Source organism: Crocodylus porosus, unplaced genomic scaffold (genome assembly GCF_001723895.1).
Source record: "Crocodylus porosus isolate Cpor-Errol unplaced genomic scaffold, CroPor_comp1, whole genome shotgun sequence".
NCBI classification, from domain to species: Eukaryota; Metazoa; Chordata; order Crocodylia; family Crocodylidae; genus Crocodylus; species Crocodylus porosus.
The window spans coordinates 102034829-102054800 of record NW_017728886.1 but is presented as its reverse complement, the minus strand read 5'-3'; the positions used below and the strand labels follow the sequence as shown (position 1 = coordinate 102054800).

The following is a 19972-nucleotide window of genomic DNA, read 5'->3' as shown; positions in this document are numbered from 1 at the left end:
AGAGACCGGAGGGCGCCGCAGCCCCGCGCCTGACAAAGGGAAGGGGGAGGGGAACGCGGGGGGCGGGGCGCTGCCGTCGCCGCCCGCCCCGCCCTCCCCACAGGCCCCGCCCCCCAGCAGGAGCAAGGGGCGGGGCGGAGCGGAAGGCCTTTCCGCTCAGCTCAGAGCGAAGCCGGACCTGGCCTGCCGCGCGTCGTACGGAGCCCCGCAGAGGAGGAGGACACAGCGGCGGCAGCAGCAGCTCGCGCGACTCGGCCGTGGGTGAGCGGAGTCCGGGGCGCAGCGGCGAGAGCAAGACGCTGGTCCTCAGGCCTCCGAGCCCGGCGCCTGGCTCTCAGCGCCGCCGCGGCACCAGTGCCCGGGGCAGGCCCGTGTCGGCCCGAGCAGGCCCAGGGCGGGTGCCTGGGGCCGCCCCGGAGTCCTCCTTTCCTGCCGGCCTCCGGGCCCCTGGATGGCCGGGACCTGTAGCAAGGACAAGCCAACATTTTTTTTTTTACTCTTTCGCTCATCCTTTTTTTTTCTTTTTGGTTACGTCTTCAGATTCTGCCGTTCTTGTGTTGACTGGGAGCCCTGAACACATGGCCGCTAGGCCTGTGGTTTAGCCTGCCCTTCCTCATTCGTGTAGCCAGATCTGGTGTAGGGGTGGGTGACCATCCAGGGTGCTGTGGTTAGGGGCCACCCTGCCCCTGGTGAGCAGCAAGGAGCGGGGCCCCCCCGTCGGCCCTGAACTTCACGGGATGCTGTGCACAGGGATGGCAATGGTCCCAGCTTCTGCCTGGGTGGGATGGGGTTGCACATGTAGGGAGCCCCAGGTGAGGGCTAGTGGCCTGCATAGGGGAGCAGGGAGGGGCTCTGGCCATGTCTTGCCTGCCGGTTGCGTGGCAGACCCTGTAGGAGCTCTGCAGTGGCCTCAGGGCACTGGTGCTTTCTTCCCTGCCCCGCCCCCAGCACTCACTGCTCATCAGGCTCCTGCTCCCTCCACTTCAGCTCCATGGGCTGCAGCTCCCTGTCATAGGCAGATGTCCTGCCAAGCTCCCTGGCTGGTGGATGGAGCCCCTCTAGCAGGTCAGCAGTGCTGCTGACTTGGGGAAGAGGGGGGTGCCAAAATACAAGTTTGCCCAGGGTGTCATTTTCCCTAAGGCCAGCTCTGCATAAAGCCCAAACCCTTTCAGTGGAATGAGGCAAGCATTGAACATCTGTGTTTTTTATGGGGGGAGTTGCATGCTTGGGGTTTTTTTTGGGGGTGGGGGTTGGAATGACATCTTTCTTGTGGATAGATATTGGGAAAGCATCACTTTTTTTCTTTTGCAATGGAATGTTTCTCTTAGGGAAGCACCATAAGGTTCTCAAAACTTGATCATTAATGTGAAAAGTCAAAGGTCAGCTTCCAGGTAGTTGAAAAGAAACCAAGCATTCAAAATATATAAGTGTTAATATTAAAACAGAACTCCTATGCTTGTTGCCAAACTGAAATAACAGCACATAATTGTTTTATAGTTTTCCAAGGGCTTTCATATTTTGAAATTTCAAACATGGAAACTGAATCTGAGTTAAAGAAAGAGAAGTTTAGCCAACATCCCTTCTATTGCAGCGTAAGTATTTGATCTTATTTTTTAAAGATTTTTGGCAAAGTACAATTTTGCAAGAGCAAATCGGATTGTGAATCATTGGGAAGCTAATTATGTTTAAAGTGGCTTGCAGCATGCTTTAAGAATGCCTATACACATATGGCAAGGCTGCTCTGATGCACTGTAATTACAGCACATTGGAGTAGAGTAGATTAATTGCCATTTTTTAGCAGTGGGATGCTCTGAGGGCTTTAAGTAGAGTGGGTCTTGGAGCTGCTCTAATTAAAACGTGCCCTCCTCCACACATGCTCCTAAAGCTTATGTATAAATGCTATAAGTTCCTCTCTCTGTTTTTTTTTTTTTTTTTTAAAGTTAAATCGCCCATTAATTTTCTAGGAGTTGTTCCTAGAATGTCTCAAAGTTGGAAGGGATCTCATGGATAATTTAATCCAACCTCCCTACCTAGATACAGGATATGTTTTTTCCAAGCTACCCCAAACAAATGCTTATTCTGTCTTCCTGACGACTTCTCCTTCACTGTCTTCCAGTGAAGGAAATTCCAGAATATCATTGGGCAGCTTGTTCTGCTGTTTTACTCTTGTTAAGTTGCAGAAGTGTTTTGAGATTCAGTTTCAAAAGAATGGTCCTTTGAAATTGTTCTCAGTGTTCTTTATAGCCGCCTTTCAAATACTTGAAACTGCTTCTCCCCACCTCTGATTCCTTTGTCACTTGCCTGTCTATCCTCTCCAGTCTTTCTGCCACCTTTTTAGTTTTCTGAGGCCTACACAGCACTTAGTGGAGTGGTACTGTCATGTGTTTTACATGCATGTGCACATGTACGGATGTGTGTGTGTGTACACACATGCCAAAAAAGCAAACGCCATTAATAAAAGTGTGCAACTCATGTGGCTGACTCATGTTGCCCCAGGAGCAGGGGGAGCCTGCCAGGGTGTATGCAGCTGGTCCTGCCACCCCTAGGTTTACAGCAGGGCTTGGGGTGGCATGGTGGACGGACTTACTTCCTGGCAGCCTCTGTGGTGGCAACTTCTTCTGGCTGCCACCACTGGACCAAGCCCCACTGCCTGGGCACCCATTCAGCCATATGGACAGATGGGGCCAGTGGGTGGGTGGGGAGTGCTGTACAGGAGTGAGGTGGGGTGAGATCATGGGGGAGGATTGTGGGGTAGTGATGCTGTGGGGCCAGAGGCTGGGCCTCGGGGCCCAGGGCGGAGCAGCAATCCGCTGCCCATACATCCCTGCAACAGGCACCAGTTCCATAGATGGGTGTGCAGGGAGAGGATCATGGCTCTGCTGTGGGACCCAGCCCCCCACTTTCACCGTCTCAAGATTGGACACAGCTTCCTGCCTGCGGCCTGCCCCATCATATCTACCTGACCATGCGCCCTGCCCACATGTCCCAGCCTGTCTTCATGGTGACTCTGGGATCTCAGGGCAATGACAGTGTGGGGCCAGGACCTGGGGCTGAGCTGTGATCTGATCCCAGCATCCCCAGCCCAGAGAACCAGCACCTGTCTCAGGGTCATGCAGTAAGTAGATTATGGCTGTGTTCTAGGCCCTGGCCCTGTACTGTCATGGCTCTGTGATCCCAGCCCTGCCTGCCCATCCCATTCCTGGATGCCCAGATCTCTTCTTCATTGTCTCTATTTGCTTTGTTAGGTATTTGGTGATGATTTATTTTTGTAGTAAAGAATGAAGCAAAGTAGTCATTGAACAGCTCTGGCTTTGTGCTTTTCTTTAATAATTTGCCTTCCCTATACAGCAGTGGACCCACAGTTTCCTTAGTCTGTCTCCATGTTTGACGTGTCTAGAATTTCTGCTTGTTAGCTTTAACATCCCTTGCCGGTTGTATTCTTTTTGAGCCTTTGCTTTGCTCGTTTTGTCCTGAAAGTTCTTGCTGTTTCTTGGTATTCTTCCTTGGTGACTTACTTTTCTTTCCATTAACTGTGTTTCTCTTCTGCTTTTGAGGTAACTAAGCATTTTCTTGTGTTATCCACATTGGCCTGTTACAGTTTTAATTTTCTGCTGTGTTGGAATAGGTTTCTGTTGAGCCTTCAGTGTTAAACCATTCAGGAATTGCCAGCCCTCCTGCACACCTTTATCCTTCAATTTTTCTACCTGTGGGATCTTACCTATAATTTCTTAGTTCTGTCCCTGACATAGTCAGTTTTGACTTTTCTATGGGGGTCTAAGAAAACACACGTGAAAGGATTAAAAAAAAACAAATTCAGGTAGACTTCACCATTTGGTGCATGGAACATGGGTGGGCACCATGTTTGAACATAGCAACAGTTGCTCTTTGGTGACTGGTATGTCCTCTTCTAAGTATGGTACAAAGGTAATCTTGGTGTCTGACTCAATGTTTTCAAGGTGAAACAATCCAGTAAAGATGTTTCCAGTGTCATAGTGACAAAAGAAAGTAGGGTTCACAATTTTCTCAGGGCAATTTATCTCAATTTTATTTATGAATTTTTTTTCTTATGTACCATTTGAAATCTAAATGTGTATAAAACTGGAATATTAATATGGAATTAGTAGGAAGTACTATAACATACAACATGATATTAAACAAATTCATGCAACTATTGAAAGATTTTTTTTCTTTTAATGTTTTGGGATGAGCCAATACATCCGTTAGAATACTTGGTTTTCCTTATTTAGTTTTCACCACATTTGCAGTATTCAGAACAAGAAATATAATTTTTTGGACAGTTGCGTTTTGCAGTTTTGCATGTTGCACAGTTGCATGTCAGCAGTAATTAATCAGGAATAGAATGGAGATATTTGTCTGATAAAAGAGCTCCACTTGTGTCTTCATACCACTGCAAATCTTTCAGATTTTAATGTACCTCTGTAGCTGCTGTCATCTAGGCTAAAGCATTCACGTGCCACAACAAAGTGTCTCCTGTGATGTCCATCTTGAATAGAGAAAAAAGTGAGGGGAAAGCTGTGAGATCAGTTTACTTTTGTTCAGTATACTTTTGTTCAGTGCAAAACTAAGCTCATTGCAAAACATATGATAAAGTGATGGCTGTAGGACCTTTAACAGGATATTCAGCTCTGTTAACTACATCTTCAGAAAGTGTACTATCTTGAGCAAAACCTAAGAGGAATTTCTCTGGTGATGTGTTCAGTGCTGACATACTTGTTCCCACTTTGCTGGTGACATCACATCCTGTGAAAATGTGAGCCTTAATAAGAACACTGCACAAAGTTGGTCCTAGTTTCTGTCCAAGAATGTAAAGAGGAACAAATCTTTCTTTATCACCCAAGCCTACTTTAATCCAAAGTTCCAAAACTGCTGTTTCGAACAGTTGAAACAGATATTGAAGAAGGACAAAACATTTGTATCATTAGACAGGAATATGACCTGTATGAAACCAAATGAAACGGCATCAAATAAATGGATGACCAGCTAACTATCTGCTTCTTCTGGAGCAGCAGACAGATGATTGTATAAGTGATCATTATGGCCTTCAGTCACAGTTCCACTTAACACTAGTATGTATGCTACCCTCTCTTCCTTTTTCACAAAAGTGTTGTTTGGCTGACAGTTGTAATACCTCTTTGTTTGCTGAAGAAGGGCAAAACCTCTCCATCTGAACAAGTAAAGGAATGTCAGAATCCACTTTTACAAACTCAGTTGGTGTAATAGTCTTTCTCCACTCTCATTCACCTTCTTTCAATTACTTCTCCACGTAACTGTCACAATATCTACCCTCTGGACTAGTTGAAATTGAATAGCTTTCTTCCATACAGTATCAAAAAGTTCTTGAAAAGTTTTCATTTTTTTGCTTTGGACTTTGTGGACTTGAGACGAAGTCTACAATTACCATAGCTTTTTTTGTTCCTGTTCTGATGGAAATTGTAATCAGATGGCTGCAGCTTTTTTTCTCAAGCTACCCTGAAAGAATTGACTTCATTGGTTTAGTAAGAAGGCCACAGTCATCAAATAATTTGTTAGATGGCAGTAGATCGTCCTTCAGTATGTTCTTAATAGACTCTCCTCCATCTTTTGGTATATGTAGGACTTTCTCAGCTGTAGAGTAGGATTTCTTTTGATGCTGCAGTTGGTTTATGTTTTTCTGCCTGTTTATCTCCATCAGAAACAAATCCTGAACACTTTTCCTTTTTAATGATATCCACAAGCTTCTTTGTTAAACATTCATCACTATACTGCATATAAGCCTCCTTGGTGTGTTCTCTAAATGAAAGCAGTCTTTCAGCTACCTCTCTTGGGACATGTTGCTTGCTTATGAAATTGAAAAGTTGCATCTGACTGGTGTGATGTATGGGTTCCCTCTACCTTCCATGAAGTGGAACATGTAGAAAACATGTAATATTTGAGGCTGAACTCCCAGGCAACTCATGGCAAATGGATGTCTCACAGTATCTAGTTCTGTCAAACCCCGTTAATTCTCGAAATGTGTTGCTGATTGTGAAAATTTCATGATTAACTGGTCATTTACATGGTATGTTGGTTATTTACAGGCTACACAAATTCAGTATCGGTCAATACTTGTATCAGTTTTTTTGTGACAATATCATTCCTAATCTCTGCTGCTTCCATGATTCATTTTCTTCCATTTGAAGTTGTAGTTTTTTGATCATTTTCAGCCTGACACTTACTTAAATCAACATGGCATTCTTCTTGTGTCTTCCCAGGAATTGCAGCTCTTCTCCTCACATGATCTGTCAGGGTCTCGCTGTATTTCAGTCAGGCTTCAATCTGAAAAACAAGACAAAAACACTTACTTGTTAGTTTGGCTGCAAACATAATACTCAACAAAAAATATTAAATCTGTTAAACTACAGTTAATACAGTAACAGTAACTGGTCATTAAAATAAGACACAATAAATAATAGAGTACACAATAAATTGAGCAGATTAACTTATGTTTATTTATTAAAATAAGACAATAGCAAACTTACACATATGACAAACTCAATCATTATTTTGATAGGGCAGTATATGGTACCAATTTTTTTTTCAATTACATGGAAGTGGAGCTTGGGAACCTACTTTCTTTTGTGTCACCGTGACATTAGAAACAGCTTTATTGGATTATTTGACCTTGAAAACATTAGGTTAGACACCAAGATTATACCTCTGTACCGTACTTAGAAGAGGAGATACCAGTCCCCAAAGAGCAATTGTCATCATGTTCAAAGATGGTACCCTCCCGCGTTCTGTGCACCAAATGAAGTTTATCCAAGTTGGTTTTTATCCTTTCACGTGTGTGTTCTTAAGTACAGGTGGTTACCTCAGTCAGTTTTGACTATTCTGTGCGGGGTCTATGTTAGGGAATGAACCATCTCTGAATTGGCTGAAATATGCTCTTTGAAATCATGCCCTTGTTTTGCTGTTCTCATGCCTTCATTTGAGAGGGTTATCTCATGTTACAGAGAGTATCTTTCGTATGAAGACCTTTATTAGTCTTCCTTTGGAGTTCAGTGAACAGAATGCTGGGTATTTTTCTGCCTGGCTTTGGAGGAGCTATATGTTTTGGTAGAACTGTTTGTAAGACCTTGGGGATATACCTGATGTTTGATTAAACAAGATTTTTATTTGTTTTCCATGTCACCTGTATTTTTTCACTTGCTAGTGTAGTACTGCGGAAATAATTATAAATCTTTTTAACCTAGATTTGCAAAATTTCATGTGCATCTGCCTTACACTTACAGACTCACTTCCTGGGATCCAAACACAGAACGGTAAGAACACTTTTTTGAACGAGCTTTTGTGTGTCACTTTAGCCATATTGAAGTGTAACAGAATATATGGCTGTAATTCCTCCCTGTTATATTACCAAATGGGTTTGCTTTACAAAGAAAAAAGGAGCTCATATTTTTATTTTTTATGTACTAATTCTACATGTGTAGTACAGTGGACCTTTTTTACAGCAATATTTTTATAAAATGTTCCTGCCAGTTTAGCTGTCTTGGTCTTTGGTTCAGTAAGAATAGAGCTGATGTTTGTTCCAGAGTTTCAAGCCATAGTCAGTTAGAAAGGGACATGACATAAGATTAAATACAGTCATAGAAAATTGTTAAGCTAAACAGGATAATACAGCAAAGGAAAAGTTGTAAATGCTTATATATTAGATAATTTTGTTGAAATCTGCCCTCTTGAAGTGTTGTCCTTGTTTTATCTTGTGCGTTTTGGATAACCATCTTGAATACCTACACAAGTTTAACTTATTAAATAAGATTGTGTGTGTGTGTGTGTGTGTGTGTGTGCGCGTGCACACACACACACACACTCACACTCGTGCATTCATTACTTCAGATGTATAAATTTCTGAATAAATGTTAAGTAATTTTTTTTCCCTCCGGGAAAAAATCTCTCATCAATTCAGGTTGAAGAAGCTCTAAAAGCCCATGGCATTGGTAAGTGCTAATTTTCTCTTTTTGTTTTCACTAAAGCAGTATGTTATGTTTTACAAATATTTGTACAAAACCAGAAGCAAGCTTATCAAAAATAATCATTTTGGACCCAGTCCTTTATTCCCAGCTCTCCTGAGTAGCCAGTGGCTTTTCTTGCATGACTCAAGGCTGCACAATCTTGAGCCTTAGAATTTAAAGTAACACACTGTAATTATTGTGAATGCAACAGTTAATGTGGGATTATTGTTATACTCCTACACCAAAAATGTTAGATTAATTGTCAGAGGCCTTTGAGACCTGAACTGTCTATAGGACTTAAAGAATTCAGTAGACTTCTAAATTTTGTGACCACATATGTGTTCCAGTTAGTTTACAAATATATTTTTTTAAATCTCATTAGTTATAACAGAATACTTTTCAGTATGTTTAATAACCTAATATTTTAGGTTGGTTATTGTCATCCCTTATTGCAAATTACCTGCTTGGCTCAACAGGGATATTGGGGAACTACTGAAAAAGAAAAAAGAAGCATATAAGCAATGGAAAAATGGTTCAGCAACCAGAGAGGAGTACACTTTTATATAGCCAGGGTCTGGAGGTATGAGACACAGAAAGCTGGCAATCAAAATAAAAGACAACAAAAAGTCTTTCTATAGGTACATAGGGAGCAAGAAAAAAATCAAGCTCCACTGTGGGACCCCTACTGAATACAGAGGGACAGCCCCCAGTTAATCCCTATGAAAAGGCAGAGCTCCTAAATACTTACTTCACATTGGTATTCCTGAAATCAAATGGGAGCTCTTCACCTGTCCAAAGGCCCAGGGAATATAGGGAAGATAACAGATCACATGAAATCAGTCCTGAAGAGATGAGAGTAGTCTAAAACATTTGGACATTTTTCAAGTCTGCTGGGCCAGATGACCTACATCTATCTGAGTCCTGAAAGAACTGGCTGAGCACATAGCAGGGCCTCTGATGAAGCTGTTCGAAGAGTCATGGAAATCAGGAGTGGTCCTGAATGACTGGAAGAGGGCCAACATGTTACCTATCTTTAAGAAAGGGAAGAGGGATGACCCTGCAAACTATATAGACCAGTCTGTCTGACTTCAGTCCTGGGAAAAATTTTTGAAAAAATTAAGGAGGCCATCAATTACAAGCTTGTAACTGATGGGGTATTAAAAAGCAACCAGCATGGCCTTTCAAGGGTAGGTCATGCCTAACAAAGCTCGTGTCCTTTTATGACCAGATAACTAACCAGCTGGACCATGGACATGAGGTTGGTATCATTTACCTAGACTTCAGTAAAGCCTTTGATTCTGTTTCCCATGAGATTCTCTCAATTAAACTGGAGGGTACTGGCCTAAATCAGTCTACAGTGAGGTGGATACGCAACTGGCTTAGAGGCTGATCCCAGAGAGTTGTAATTGATGGGATGGCCTCACCCTCAAGGGCTGTCTCCAATGGTGTCTCTCAGGAATCAGTGCTTGGACCCATGCTCTTTAACATCTTTATCAAAGACTTGGATGAAGGGGTGGAAAGAGCAATGATTAAGTTGCAGATGGCACTAAACTGTGGGAAAATGCGGGCACATCTGACGATAGGGTAAGGATCCAGGATGATGTTGACAGACTATGGGCTGAATGGAATCAGATGAAGTTCAACAGAAAAAAGTGCCAGATCCTTCATCTGGGTAGAAAAAAACTTCACCATAACTACACGATGAATGGTGGTTCACTGGCTGGCACAGCGTCTAAATGGGACCTGGGGGTGACAGTCGACCAGAAGATGAACATGAGCCAACAGTGCAATGAAGTCACCAGCAGGATAAATAGAACTCTGGTGTGCATCAGCCAACGTGTTGCCAATAGATCCAAGGAGGTGCTTCTCCCTCTCTATTCAGCATTGGTGGGCCATAGCTGGAGTACTGTGTCCAGTTCTGGGTACCGCACTTCAGGAAGGATGTGGATAAGCTTGAGAGGGTACAAAGTAGGGCCACCTGTATGATCGGGGCCTGGAGGATAGGTCATATGCAAAAAGACTCTGAGAGCTGGGTATGTTTAGTCTGAGTAAGAGAAGACTGAGAGGTGACTTGATAGCCACATGCAAGTATGTCAGGGGTGAGAACCAAGATCTAGGGGAGCAACTCTTTAGGAAGACACCCCTTGGGAGGATGAGATGCAACGGGCACAAGCTAATTGAGGAAAAACTTAGGCTGGACATAAGGAAAAACTTCTTTTCTGTAAGGGTAATGAGAATGCAGAACACATTCCCAGCAGAGGTGGTGCAGTTGTCCAGAGCTGGATAAGCACCTCATTGAGTTCGTTTGAGCCCAGTAACCTCCTGCCTGTGGCTGGGGACTGGACTTGATGATCTTTCAGGTCCCTTCCAGTCCTTTGATTCTATAATTCTGTGAAATATTTAGGTGTTGCCACCTGACCTAATTTATGGTACACATAATTCAACAGCAACAAAATATTAAAATTAAATAATCTTTAATATTTAACATCAGTAAAAGCCTGCTTCCTTTTAACATAATTCATGTCCATGGTTCATGTCCAGTCTCCATAACTAGATTCTTCCTGGGCAAGAATTATTTTCAGAAATGTTTATTTGGGGTTTTTTTTAATTTTATTTCTTTAGTTGCAACGGTCAGTGGTTCAGGAGATCAAGCAAAAGCTCCTGTAAAACTTCCTGATTATGGTAAGTTAACTGCCTTATCTAATAAAATGTAGAAGAACATAAGGTGTGTATTTTACTTGTGAATTGCAAGAAAAGGTGAAAATTCATTACCTCTAACAGTATGAAAAATAGCTAGGTTTAATGGGAAATTTGTAATTTGCTTTTATTTATTGTACTGTATTATTCTTTATTTAACACGCATACTATGGAAGGGTTTTATAAGGGAAGATAAAATGTGAGTAGGATTTCAGGAGTGATCATTCACTATATAGGCTGGTTTTGTCTAATGTGTCTTTGTTTTGCTTCCTGGAGGGCATTTCAGAAAAGAAATTAAGTTTGCCTGGATTTGTTAGCAAACTTAAATCTATGGCTGAAATAGTGGGCACCATTTCTTTTTTTCAATTAGCACTATTCTTAAAAGTTTCAGGGTAGACAATGATGAATAATATATGGTGATTATTGCTGTGGTGAAGGGGATTTATACCAAATTTTAGCTTATATTTTATAGTTCAAACTGAGCCAGAAGAGTTTCAAGGACAAACTCTGGGAGAACACCTTAATGCATGTAAAGATTCGGAACCTGCACTTGGTGAGCTTTTTTGTTTCATGCTATAACTAAATGCCTTTAAAACAGTGGACTCCAACCTTTTTATGGTGGAGGTCACTTTTTGGCACTCATGATCTACCATCCCTCCCCGCCACCTCCCAGACAAGCTGCCCAGACTCTGACTCCACTCACCCAGCCATGTGTGTCCTGCCACTCCCAATCACTCTGACAGACTGAGATCGACTGTCAGAGTCTCCACAATCAACCAGTTGATCAAGATCAATTAGTTGGTGACCACTGCTTTAAAGTATGTTAAATTTGCAGAGGGATTGAATCATCTATACATATTATATTTACTCAAATACAAAATCAGGTCCCCCCCACATCAGTATTGGGGAGGGGGAAAGCCCCCCATCTTATTCACATACAAGAAAATTTACTAAATATAGTGTCTATCATTAAACTGTTTCCAAAAGCAGCAGTGTGGTCAGTAATGGAAACCAACTATGAAGCTGATTAATGCACCCAACACTGAGCATGACTATAAAACACATGGCCCATATTGGACAAACATACTGATGGAAACTTTTTTTTATTATGATGAAAGTATTAAAAACTTAAAAACCTGCTTTCAACTTAACTTGCTTTCATCAGCCTACATTGCATTACAGAAAAAGGTCTACATCAGGCCAACAAAACTCAGTATTGAAACTTAAAATATTCTTCTATGAGCTTATTTCTGGTGTCTTACCAGAAATACCACCCCAATTTGCTCAAGCCCAAATGTAAGGTGTCTTCTTCAGAGAGTTCCAGTTGTTGCAAGAGTGAGTTTTTTGCCTTCCACAATGCCATGCAAAAGCTCACTACAGCTTTCCATATTCTTTCTCCACCCTTCCTCTGGGTTTCAGCCCACTTTCCACATGCAGCTGCTTCTACCATGATTTGCCCCTTAGCACCCAGCTAAGGAGGCAAATTGTAGGAGTTTCTCTGCCTTCCCCCAGGCCATTTTGGTGAAATGACACTCCTGCATCACATGCCAAATTTTTTTTTCCTGCTGTGTTTGGAGCATTCTGCTGTTCCGTACTGGTAACAGTTGGGGACTATATAGGAGTTCCATTAAAATCCAATGAGCTGGCAGCCAACTAAAGTCCCAGTGCTGCTTCTGTAAGCTTTTGTCAAACTCCCTTCCAGATTGTCTGTGCTACTACTCCTGTGAATCTCCCAACTGGGGACACGGTCTCCTTTTTCCTGACTCAGGCTTTGATTTTTTTTTTTTTAATAGCCCACCAACTCTCTTATGGCTATCATCTTTATCCCATACCAAGTGACAAATTTTACAGTCTTTTCATACATTGGTGGCATTATCCAGGCCCAGGGCTGTGAGAGTGACCTTTTATATAATTATATATATGCAGTAACATCACTATATTGTATCAGACCAACCCAGCCCATTTGGTACCCTCTTTTACCCATCCTTTGCAGCATAGTCTGACATACTTCACATAAACAGACACACATCTGGGAAGCCCCATCTTTCATTCAGTTTTTCCTTGTATAGTGTTATTCTCCTAAACCTTTCCGTCTTGGCTTTCCAAAAGAATACCATTAGTTCCTGTTGAAACCTACACGGTGGTCCATGATGGAGGGAACACCACACCTACATACAGTAGGAATGGGAGTACCACTATCTTAATTACATTTACTCATCCTGCCATCAACAGTTTGTAGTCATCAGCTCCCCAGTTTTGGTTTCACCTTCCCTTTCACCTTCTCCCAGGCTCCTTCACCTGTTAATCACATGTTCACCTCCACTCCGCTCCCAGTCCATTATGATGTGCGACCCCAGTTTTCCCATTCCTTTCATCTTCCCCACCACCAGGCACTTAGCTTTTTTTGTATATTTAGTTTTGCCCCAATGCCTTTTCACGTTCATATGTATGTCTTATTCTCCGTTTTAGGGACACACTGCCTCTTGCTAAGATATTGACATCATCCATGTACATCATGCATTTTGCTTGTGTGTCCTTTCCTTTGGGGATTGGAACACTCTTGATCATGCAGTCTGTCCTAATCCTCTGTTCCAACTGCTCGATGATGCAGATGAATAGGAATGCTTACTTGGGGCACCCTTGTCTCATGCCTGATCTAACCCTGACTTTCTTCATTAGATGACCATTTGCGCCTACCCTATACCATGCTCCTTCATAAAGTGTCAGTCCAACTTGGAAACTTTGGTGGTACCCCCCCATGTTGTTCAGTGGGCTAAACAGGAACTCCTGGTTTCTTTAGTATTACACTTTTTTTTTTACTTTATTTTGTGAGTATTAAAATGGAGTACAGATTTTCAGTAGATCCTACATTTTTACAATGTTTTCTTTCTTTAATGCAGGTCTTGATTATATAACTGAATACCGCTCAAAAGACAATTTCCATGTTCTCTATGAATGTCAGCTGTGTGACTGTCAAACAGGATTGAATAACATGTTCATGCATATTTATGGTGCTAAACATAGAATGGCATATCTGGTAAGATTTTTAATTTTAAGTAAATGTTCCTACTTACAGTTAATTGGATGGCAGTTGTATATTTAAAACGCACAGAGGCATCATTATATATGTGTTAAGTTGGTCAAACTGTTTAAAAAAACTTCTCTGAAGGCTTTGCAAAGATGACTAGTGTTATAAAATAAATAGAACTCCACCGATAGAGATTTTTGCCAATACCAATCCGATATCGGATACAGCTGCCATCAGGTGGAAAGTCTGGTGTGGTGCAGGGGGAGGGAAGGGGCTGGGGAGCAGCTCAAGGCCCCCCACGGTGAGGGCCGGGGCAGGCGCTGCCCAGCTTGGGTGGGAGGCGCTGCAGGATGGAGGTAAGGCTCATAGGGTGAGGGCAGCTCCTGAAGCTGCTTGGACACCAGGGAGGGACGGTGTGCCCCCTCGATCTGCGTGGCGTGGTGTGGGTTGCAGCTGCAGGCTGGAGCCAGAGCCAGGCTGCGCAGCACTTGTGCTGAAGCAGGGGGTGCATGATGGAACCACAGCTTGTGGGGTGGGATTGGCTCCCACTGTTGCTTGCACCCTGGGAGAATAGGGATAGGGGGAGTGCCCCTGAATCTGTGTGGGGTGGGTGGCAGCTGCTGGGTGTAGCTGGAGCCAGCACTGCACAGGGCTCTTCTCACTAGGGGCTGGGCTCAGAGCAGGCTTCAGTGGCTCTGGGAGGAGGCTGCAGCTACCCCAGATTTTGCTGCAGCTCCGCTCCCAGCCCCACGCTGTTGTCCTCTCAGCACAGCCCTGGCTGAACACCCTGCCTTCACCCAAGCACTGAGAAAAGCTGGGGCTGTGCTGAGTAGTGGTGCTGGGGCTGGGAGCGGAGCTACAGCGAAACTTGGGGTGGCTACAGCCTCTTCCCAGTGCCACTGGAGCCTGCTCTGAGCCCAACCCCTGGTGAGAAGAGCCCTGCGCAGCACTGGCTCCAGCTCTACCCTGCAGCTGCCACCTGCCCCGCCCTGTGCAGATCCAGGAGCACCCTCCTGTTCTTGCTCCCTCGGGGTGCAAGCAGTGGCGGGAGCCACCCCCACACCACAAGCCATGGCTCCATCTTGTGCCCCCTGCCACAGCTAGGCAGTGCCTGCCCCCTCCCTCATTGCAGGGGCATTGATCTGCTCCCTCTCCCCAACCTGCCCTACCTTCCTTCTGACTTGCCAGCTTGAGACAGCTGTCTACATTGCTGGCTTTGCTCCGTGCTGCACTGCAGCTGCATGCAGCACAGGCATTTATCGGCCAAATTATTGGCCCCATAGGGCTAATATCTGATCTAGACAATCCTCTTCATATTGGTACCAATCCGATATTGGACCGATGTATTGGTGCACCTCTAAAATAGGTATTTGGTTTATGTTCTGAACTGGGTATAACACTTTTAGCTGTTCAGTTGCCTGAACAGTAGCTAATAGCATGCCTTTCTGCTTTTAATTCCCTGAACTTGACAGCAACAATTAAAGCCTCAGTGTAGATCCATAAGGAATCTGTTCTTTTCAAAACCTTTTTTTTTATTGCTTTGAATTGTATGTAATTGCTGAAATTGAGCCAAAATTGTTTCCTGTTGGTTATCTCCAAGTGTGTGTTCTCCTAGGTTTATAGGAATACTGTGTAGCAGAAAGGGTACTTAACTTGCAATCAGGTATTCAGGTTGTAGCCCTATTAGTCTAGAGGAAAATGTAGTCAGGACTCATAGTAGAGATAATATCTTGTATTAGACCAACAAGATTTTTTTCAAAAAAAATTCTTTAATTGCAAACTTTTGGGCACAAACACCCTTCATCAGGCATTGGAGAAAAGACTGTAGAAGTTCTCCTGGAGAAAAGACTAGAAGTTCTTCTGGGTAGAAATGAAAGTTCATATTTTCTAGGATTTCACAGAGGAGTCAATAGATGGAAAACTCCTCTGGGCAGTCAGTTCATAGTGGTGGCAGGGAGTGGAGAAGGCAGCTAGCTACATCACACAGGGCTTCCCCCTGGTGGTGCATGAGTCTCTGGAGTTGCATGAGAGCCTCTTGCAATAGAGGCAGGCTGGCTTGGCTCCACCCCTTGCCACCACGTGCAGCTTCCAGAAGTGGCTGGAGCCATGTGCTGCCTGTGCATGCCAAAAGTACCCTGAGGGCCTGCTGCTGCTGCCTCTGGCAGGGCTTGTATCCCATGGGGAAGTCCCCACATGCCCCCTCACACCCCATGACCATCCCCCTCCTCCCCACACACACAACACCCCCATATCCTACCCACCTAATCACTGCACTCCTGCTTCCCTGCTGGATATGGGCCCCATGCTCCACATTCCTGCCCAGCTGCAGCTTCCCTACCTGGTGCCTGGAGCAAGCACTGCAGCAGGGCACAGGAGGAGCCACTAGAGGCTGGGGAAGCTGAGCAGGTTCCCTGTTGGCTGCAGCAGTGGCGTTGCCCAGAAGCTGTAAGTGTGGCCAGGGAACTCCCGCACAGGAGGGTGTGAGCAAAGCTTGGGGGCTAGGTGGGATACAGATAATTGGTAGGCACCTGCAGGCCAGATGAAACCTCCTGGTGTGCCAGATGCAGCCTATGGGCTGTATTTTGCCCATCCCTGATCTGGAGTATCTCAGTGTTTTTTTGCATATAATATCTGCTCAAATATGGTTTTGTGGGATCTGAGACTTTCTGGGATCTCTTAAGTCAAAATCTTGGGAGGTTGCAGGGTCAAATAACTGTTCACATTAAAACCACTGAAACACAATATGTTTCAAGCAATCAATGCCAAATAGAGGACTAATTCAGACTTGGAGGTAGATGCTAAGCCTCCCAAGATATAAATTGGCTCTGTACTGCTGATGGGACCTTCATGCTCTCTGTAAACTGTGTCTGTTCTTGAGGCTTATTCCTACATGCCAGGCTGGATGGATATTTTATGCAACATGAAAAACAGTTTGGATTTGATGGGCAGTTGAATTTCAGTCAAGTGGCTTACTGCTTTTGCACTTGTTGTCATAAATAGTGAGTGTCTTCTGGTATGCTGTGTCAAGACAATTTTTAGCACTAATATACAGTGGGGGCCAAATCACATCTGGAATAAAAGCTATTTTCAACCTCTGGTTCCTTCACAATGCTGTTACTGTATACAGCGTCTTTGGTACAGAGGAACTTTGGCATAAAGTATGTTGACTCACAGGCCACATCCAGATGAGTGCAGATGTTTGGTTCCCTAGGGGGCAAGTAGCAGCGGCATGCCTTATGGCACAGGCATTCCTTGGGGACATCTAGCAGTGGCACATGCCCTCTGGTGTGTGGCAGGTTACTGCAGGTGGGGTAAGGGAAGCTGGGGCCAGCAACTGCACTGGCCTGCAGCCACAGTGCACAATGTAGCTTCAGCTGGCCAGGCTCTAGTTTTGAGCAGCACATGCTGCCACGATGTGCGCCACCCCACTTTTTTTCTGCATGGTTTTTTTTGACCCTGTGAGATCACAAGGTCGGCTCCCCTGCCCCCTCAGCACTGCAAGGTATCAGTGTTGGAAATGCCTAAATGTATAGTGTGTGGCACTGCAGACAGGTTTGCAGCACCACATATCACAGAGCCATGCTTGTCTGGATGTGGTCACACTAGAAAAAATCTACATACTCAGAATCTTGATATTCTGAGTGAATAGTCAAATGAATGTTTTTCAAATTGATACTTTCTGGATGGAATAGTACTATGTATACTGGCCATGTAGACCAATGAAGAGAAACCTCTGACATTTTTTCAGAGGATTTGAGATTTGCTAATGTCATTGGATAGCTAGAAATGCCAAGGGAGGACACTCCCAGAGCTGTAAGTCATGAAAGATTTTTTTTTTTTTTTTTTAATACTGAAAAGAAAGCAGCTAAATCTTCATTCTGTTTCAGTTGCTTCAAAATAGGTGAAGCATAAATACTGTATACCAAAGTAGACTGCCAAGTGACAAACGTGCTATTTGCAAGAATCTACTGGAGGCAACCATGGCCAAAATGAGAAATAGAACACTCCTCTGGTTAATTATTTTTTTGCTCATTTCAGGGAAGCATCTCATCTAGAAGGGAGTAAGCCTTGTCCATTTCAGCTGATGTTTTTTCCATTGATATTCACTTTCATCCTTTTATGGAGGGCATGGATGCATATGTCTCCACAGATAGGAAATCAGGTTCTTAGTCTGTGACAGAAAAGTAAATTGAAGCAGGGTCTCTGGATTCTAAGGCTGCTGCCCTATACTCTTGACTGTCTTTCCTCCTACTATAGTTACTGCTACTGTTTTACTTACAAATGTATATACAGGCATACCTCGGAGATATTGCGGGTTCGGTTCCAGACCACCGCAATAAAGTGAATATCGCAATAAAGCGAGTCACATGAATGTTTTGGTTTCCCAGTGCATATAAAAGTTATGTTTACACTACACTGTAGTCTATTAAGTGTGCGATAGCATTATGTCTAAAAAAACAAGGTACATACCTTAATTGTGAAGTGAGCAAATGCTGTTGGAAAAATGGTGCCGATGGAAAAATGGCGCCAATAGACTTGCTTGACGCAGGGTTGCCAGAAACCTTCAATTTGTAAAAAACGCAATATCTGCGAAGCGCAATAAAGCAAAGTGCAATAAAACGAGGTATGCCTGTACTTTGCTGTTCTTAATTCTCGGATATAAGAACTAATGAGATGGGCGTGTGAAATTTGATGACTTCTTTAATGATTAAAGTCTGCATTAATTGAATGGGTTGAATATTTTTATTTCTAGAGGCAACATTATCCTGAGATAGTTAAATCAGATGAAGTTAGAGGTCGAGGTTCCGAACTGAACAGAAAACTTAAACAAGTTGCAGCAACTATTGAAATGAAGGAAGGAAGAAAACAAATAAAGGTAATTTTTTATTAAGCCCAATACTTCTTTCATATAACGTGGGCAAATTGTTACTGTTTTTGTAAATCATTGTTTCGATTGTCTATGTGAAGAACAAGAATAGCATTTGTTTTGGACCCCATTTTCCTTTATTCACTAAGAAATGCCTAATCCAATATTTTTCATTTTAATTAAATGCACAATATTTAATTCCAAACCAATTATACAAATAGCTCTGCATTGCACTGAGCATTCCCACCGGATTAACAAATTCACAGTATTTCAGCCGTAGGGAACAGATTTCTAAAAGAAAGAGAAGAAAATAATCAATACTAATCGCTCTGTAGTTTGTATGGTATATTTTATAGCCCTTCCCTAACTAGTGTAGAATAAGTTATTTCCCAACAGTAATGCTAAAAATACCTTCATATGAACAATGCAAATATTACAGACAAAGCCATGCAGTGCTAAGAAATGTCATCAACTTACTCATTATCCATTATAGTTGTTTGAACTGCTGTGTTATCAGTTAACCATTTAACCAATATAATTAGAGGAGGTAAAACGGATAATTTTTTAAACAATATTTATAATCCTATTCCCGAGTATGTGAAATACTGTGAATTTGTTAATATGGTGGGTATGATGTAAAGCCCATCTGTTTGAGTGAGCATTTGTGGAGACAGTTGACAGTGATATTTTTCTAGGAAAGTGTGGTGGGAGCTTTAAGAACCATTAGTCACATGCTTGGTGATCCGATTGTGTGGTAAGGTAGAAGGAGACGTATTGTGCTTTAGCTAACTGCTTTCTATCTTCTAGTGTTTTTAAATGTATATCAAGTGCATCCACAATTTTGGACCGGTGCCCTTACAGTGCTAGGTGTGTGTGTGTACAAGATCAGAGTTAAAACGAATAATGAGAATTCCATTATTCAGTATAGTTGGAAGTTCCCAAATGAGAGGTTTGTTTGCATACCTGCTGCTCAAGTTATTTGCAGGCAAAACTCTGATATGCCATACTGGTGAATACTCTGCTTACTTAAACATGAGATAATTAGGGATGTTTGTAACAATTCTGAGGTGGGTATAGGTAAACATATGCTAAAAACTTACTGCAGGTTAAGCTGTTCCCATTAATGGTATTCCAGTAGAGCTGGGTTTTTTTCTTGAGAAAAATTTAACTTTTCATAGTTTCTAGGGTCGGAAGGGAGCTGAGCAAATCATCTAGTCCGACCCCCTGCCATAGCAGGAAAGAATACTGGGGTCAAACGACCCCAGCAAGGTGTACATGTAACCTTCTCTTAAACACCCGCCGGGTAGGAGCCTGCACCACTTCTCTTGGAAGTTGGTTCCAGACCCTAGCCGCCCTGACCGTGAAGTAGCGCCTCCTGATATCTAACCT

At 43.1% G+C, this 19972-nt stretch overlaps 1 protein-coding gene across 1 annotated transcript in view; it reads left to right on the top strand.

The window, feature by feature from the left end:
- The first annotated feature begins 135 nt into the window (after positions 1 to 135).
- Positions 136 to 19972, top strand: part of LOC109313399 (zinc finger RNA-binding protein-like) — a 50394-nt gene continuing 30557 nt past the window's right edge. Inside the window, exons 1-8 of the mRNA XM_019539946.1 lie at positions 136 to 261; positions 1498 to 1592; positions 7233 to 7301; positions 7946 to 7976; positions 10614 to 10673; positions 11161 to 11241; positions 13589 to 13725; positions 18470 to 18592. Coding sequence (XP_019395491.1) covers positions 1533 to 1592; positions 7233 to 7301; positions 7946 to 7976; positions 10614 to 10673; positions 11161 to 11241; positions 13589 to 13725; positions 18470 to 18592 — 561 coding nt within the window. The 5' untranslated portion in view covers positions 136 to 261; positions 1498 to 1532. The remainder of the gene's footprint in view (positions 262 to 1497; positions 1593 to 7232; positions 7302 to 7945; positions 7977 to 10613; positions 10674 to 11160; positions 11242 to 13588; positions 13726 to 18469; positions 18593 to 19972) is intronic.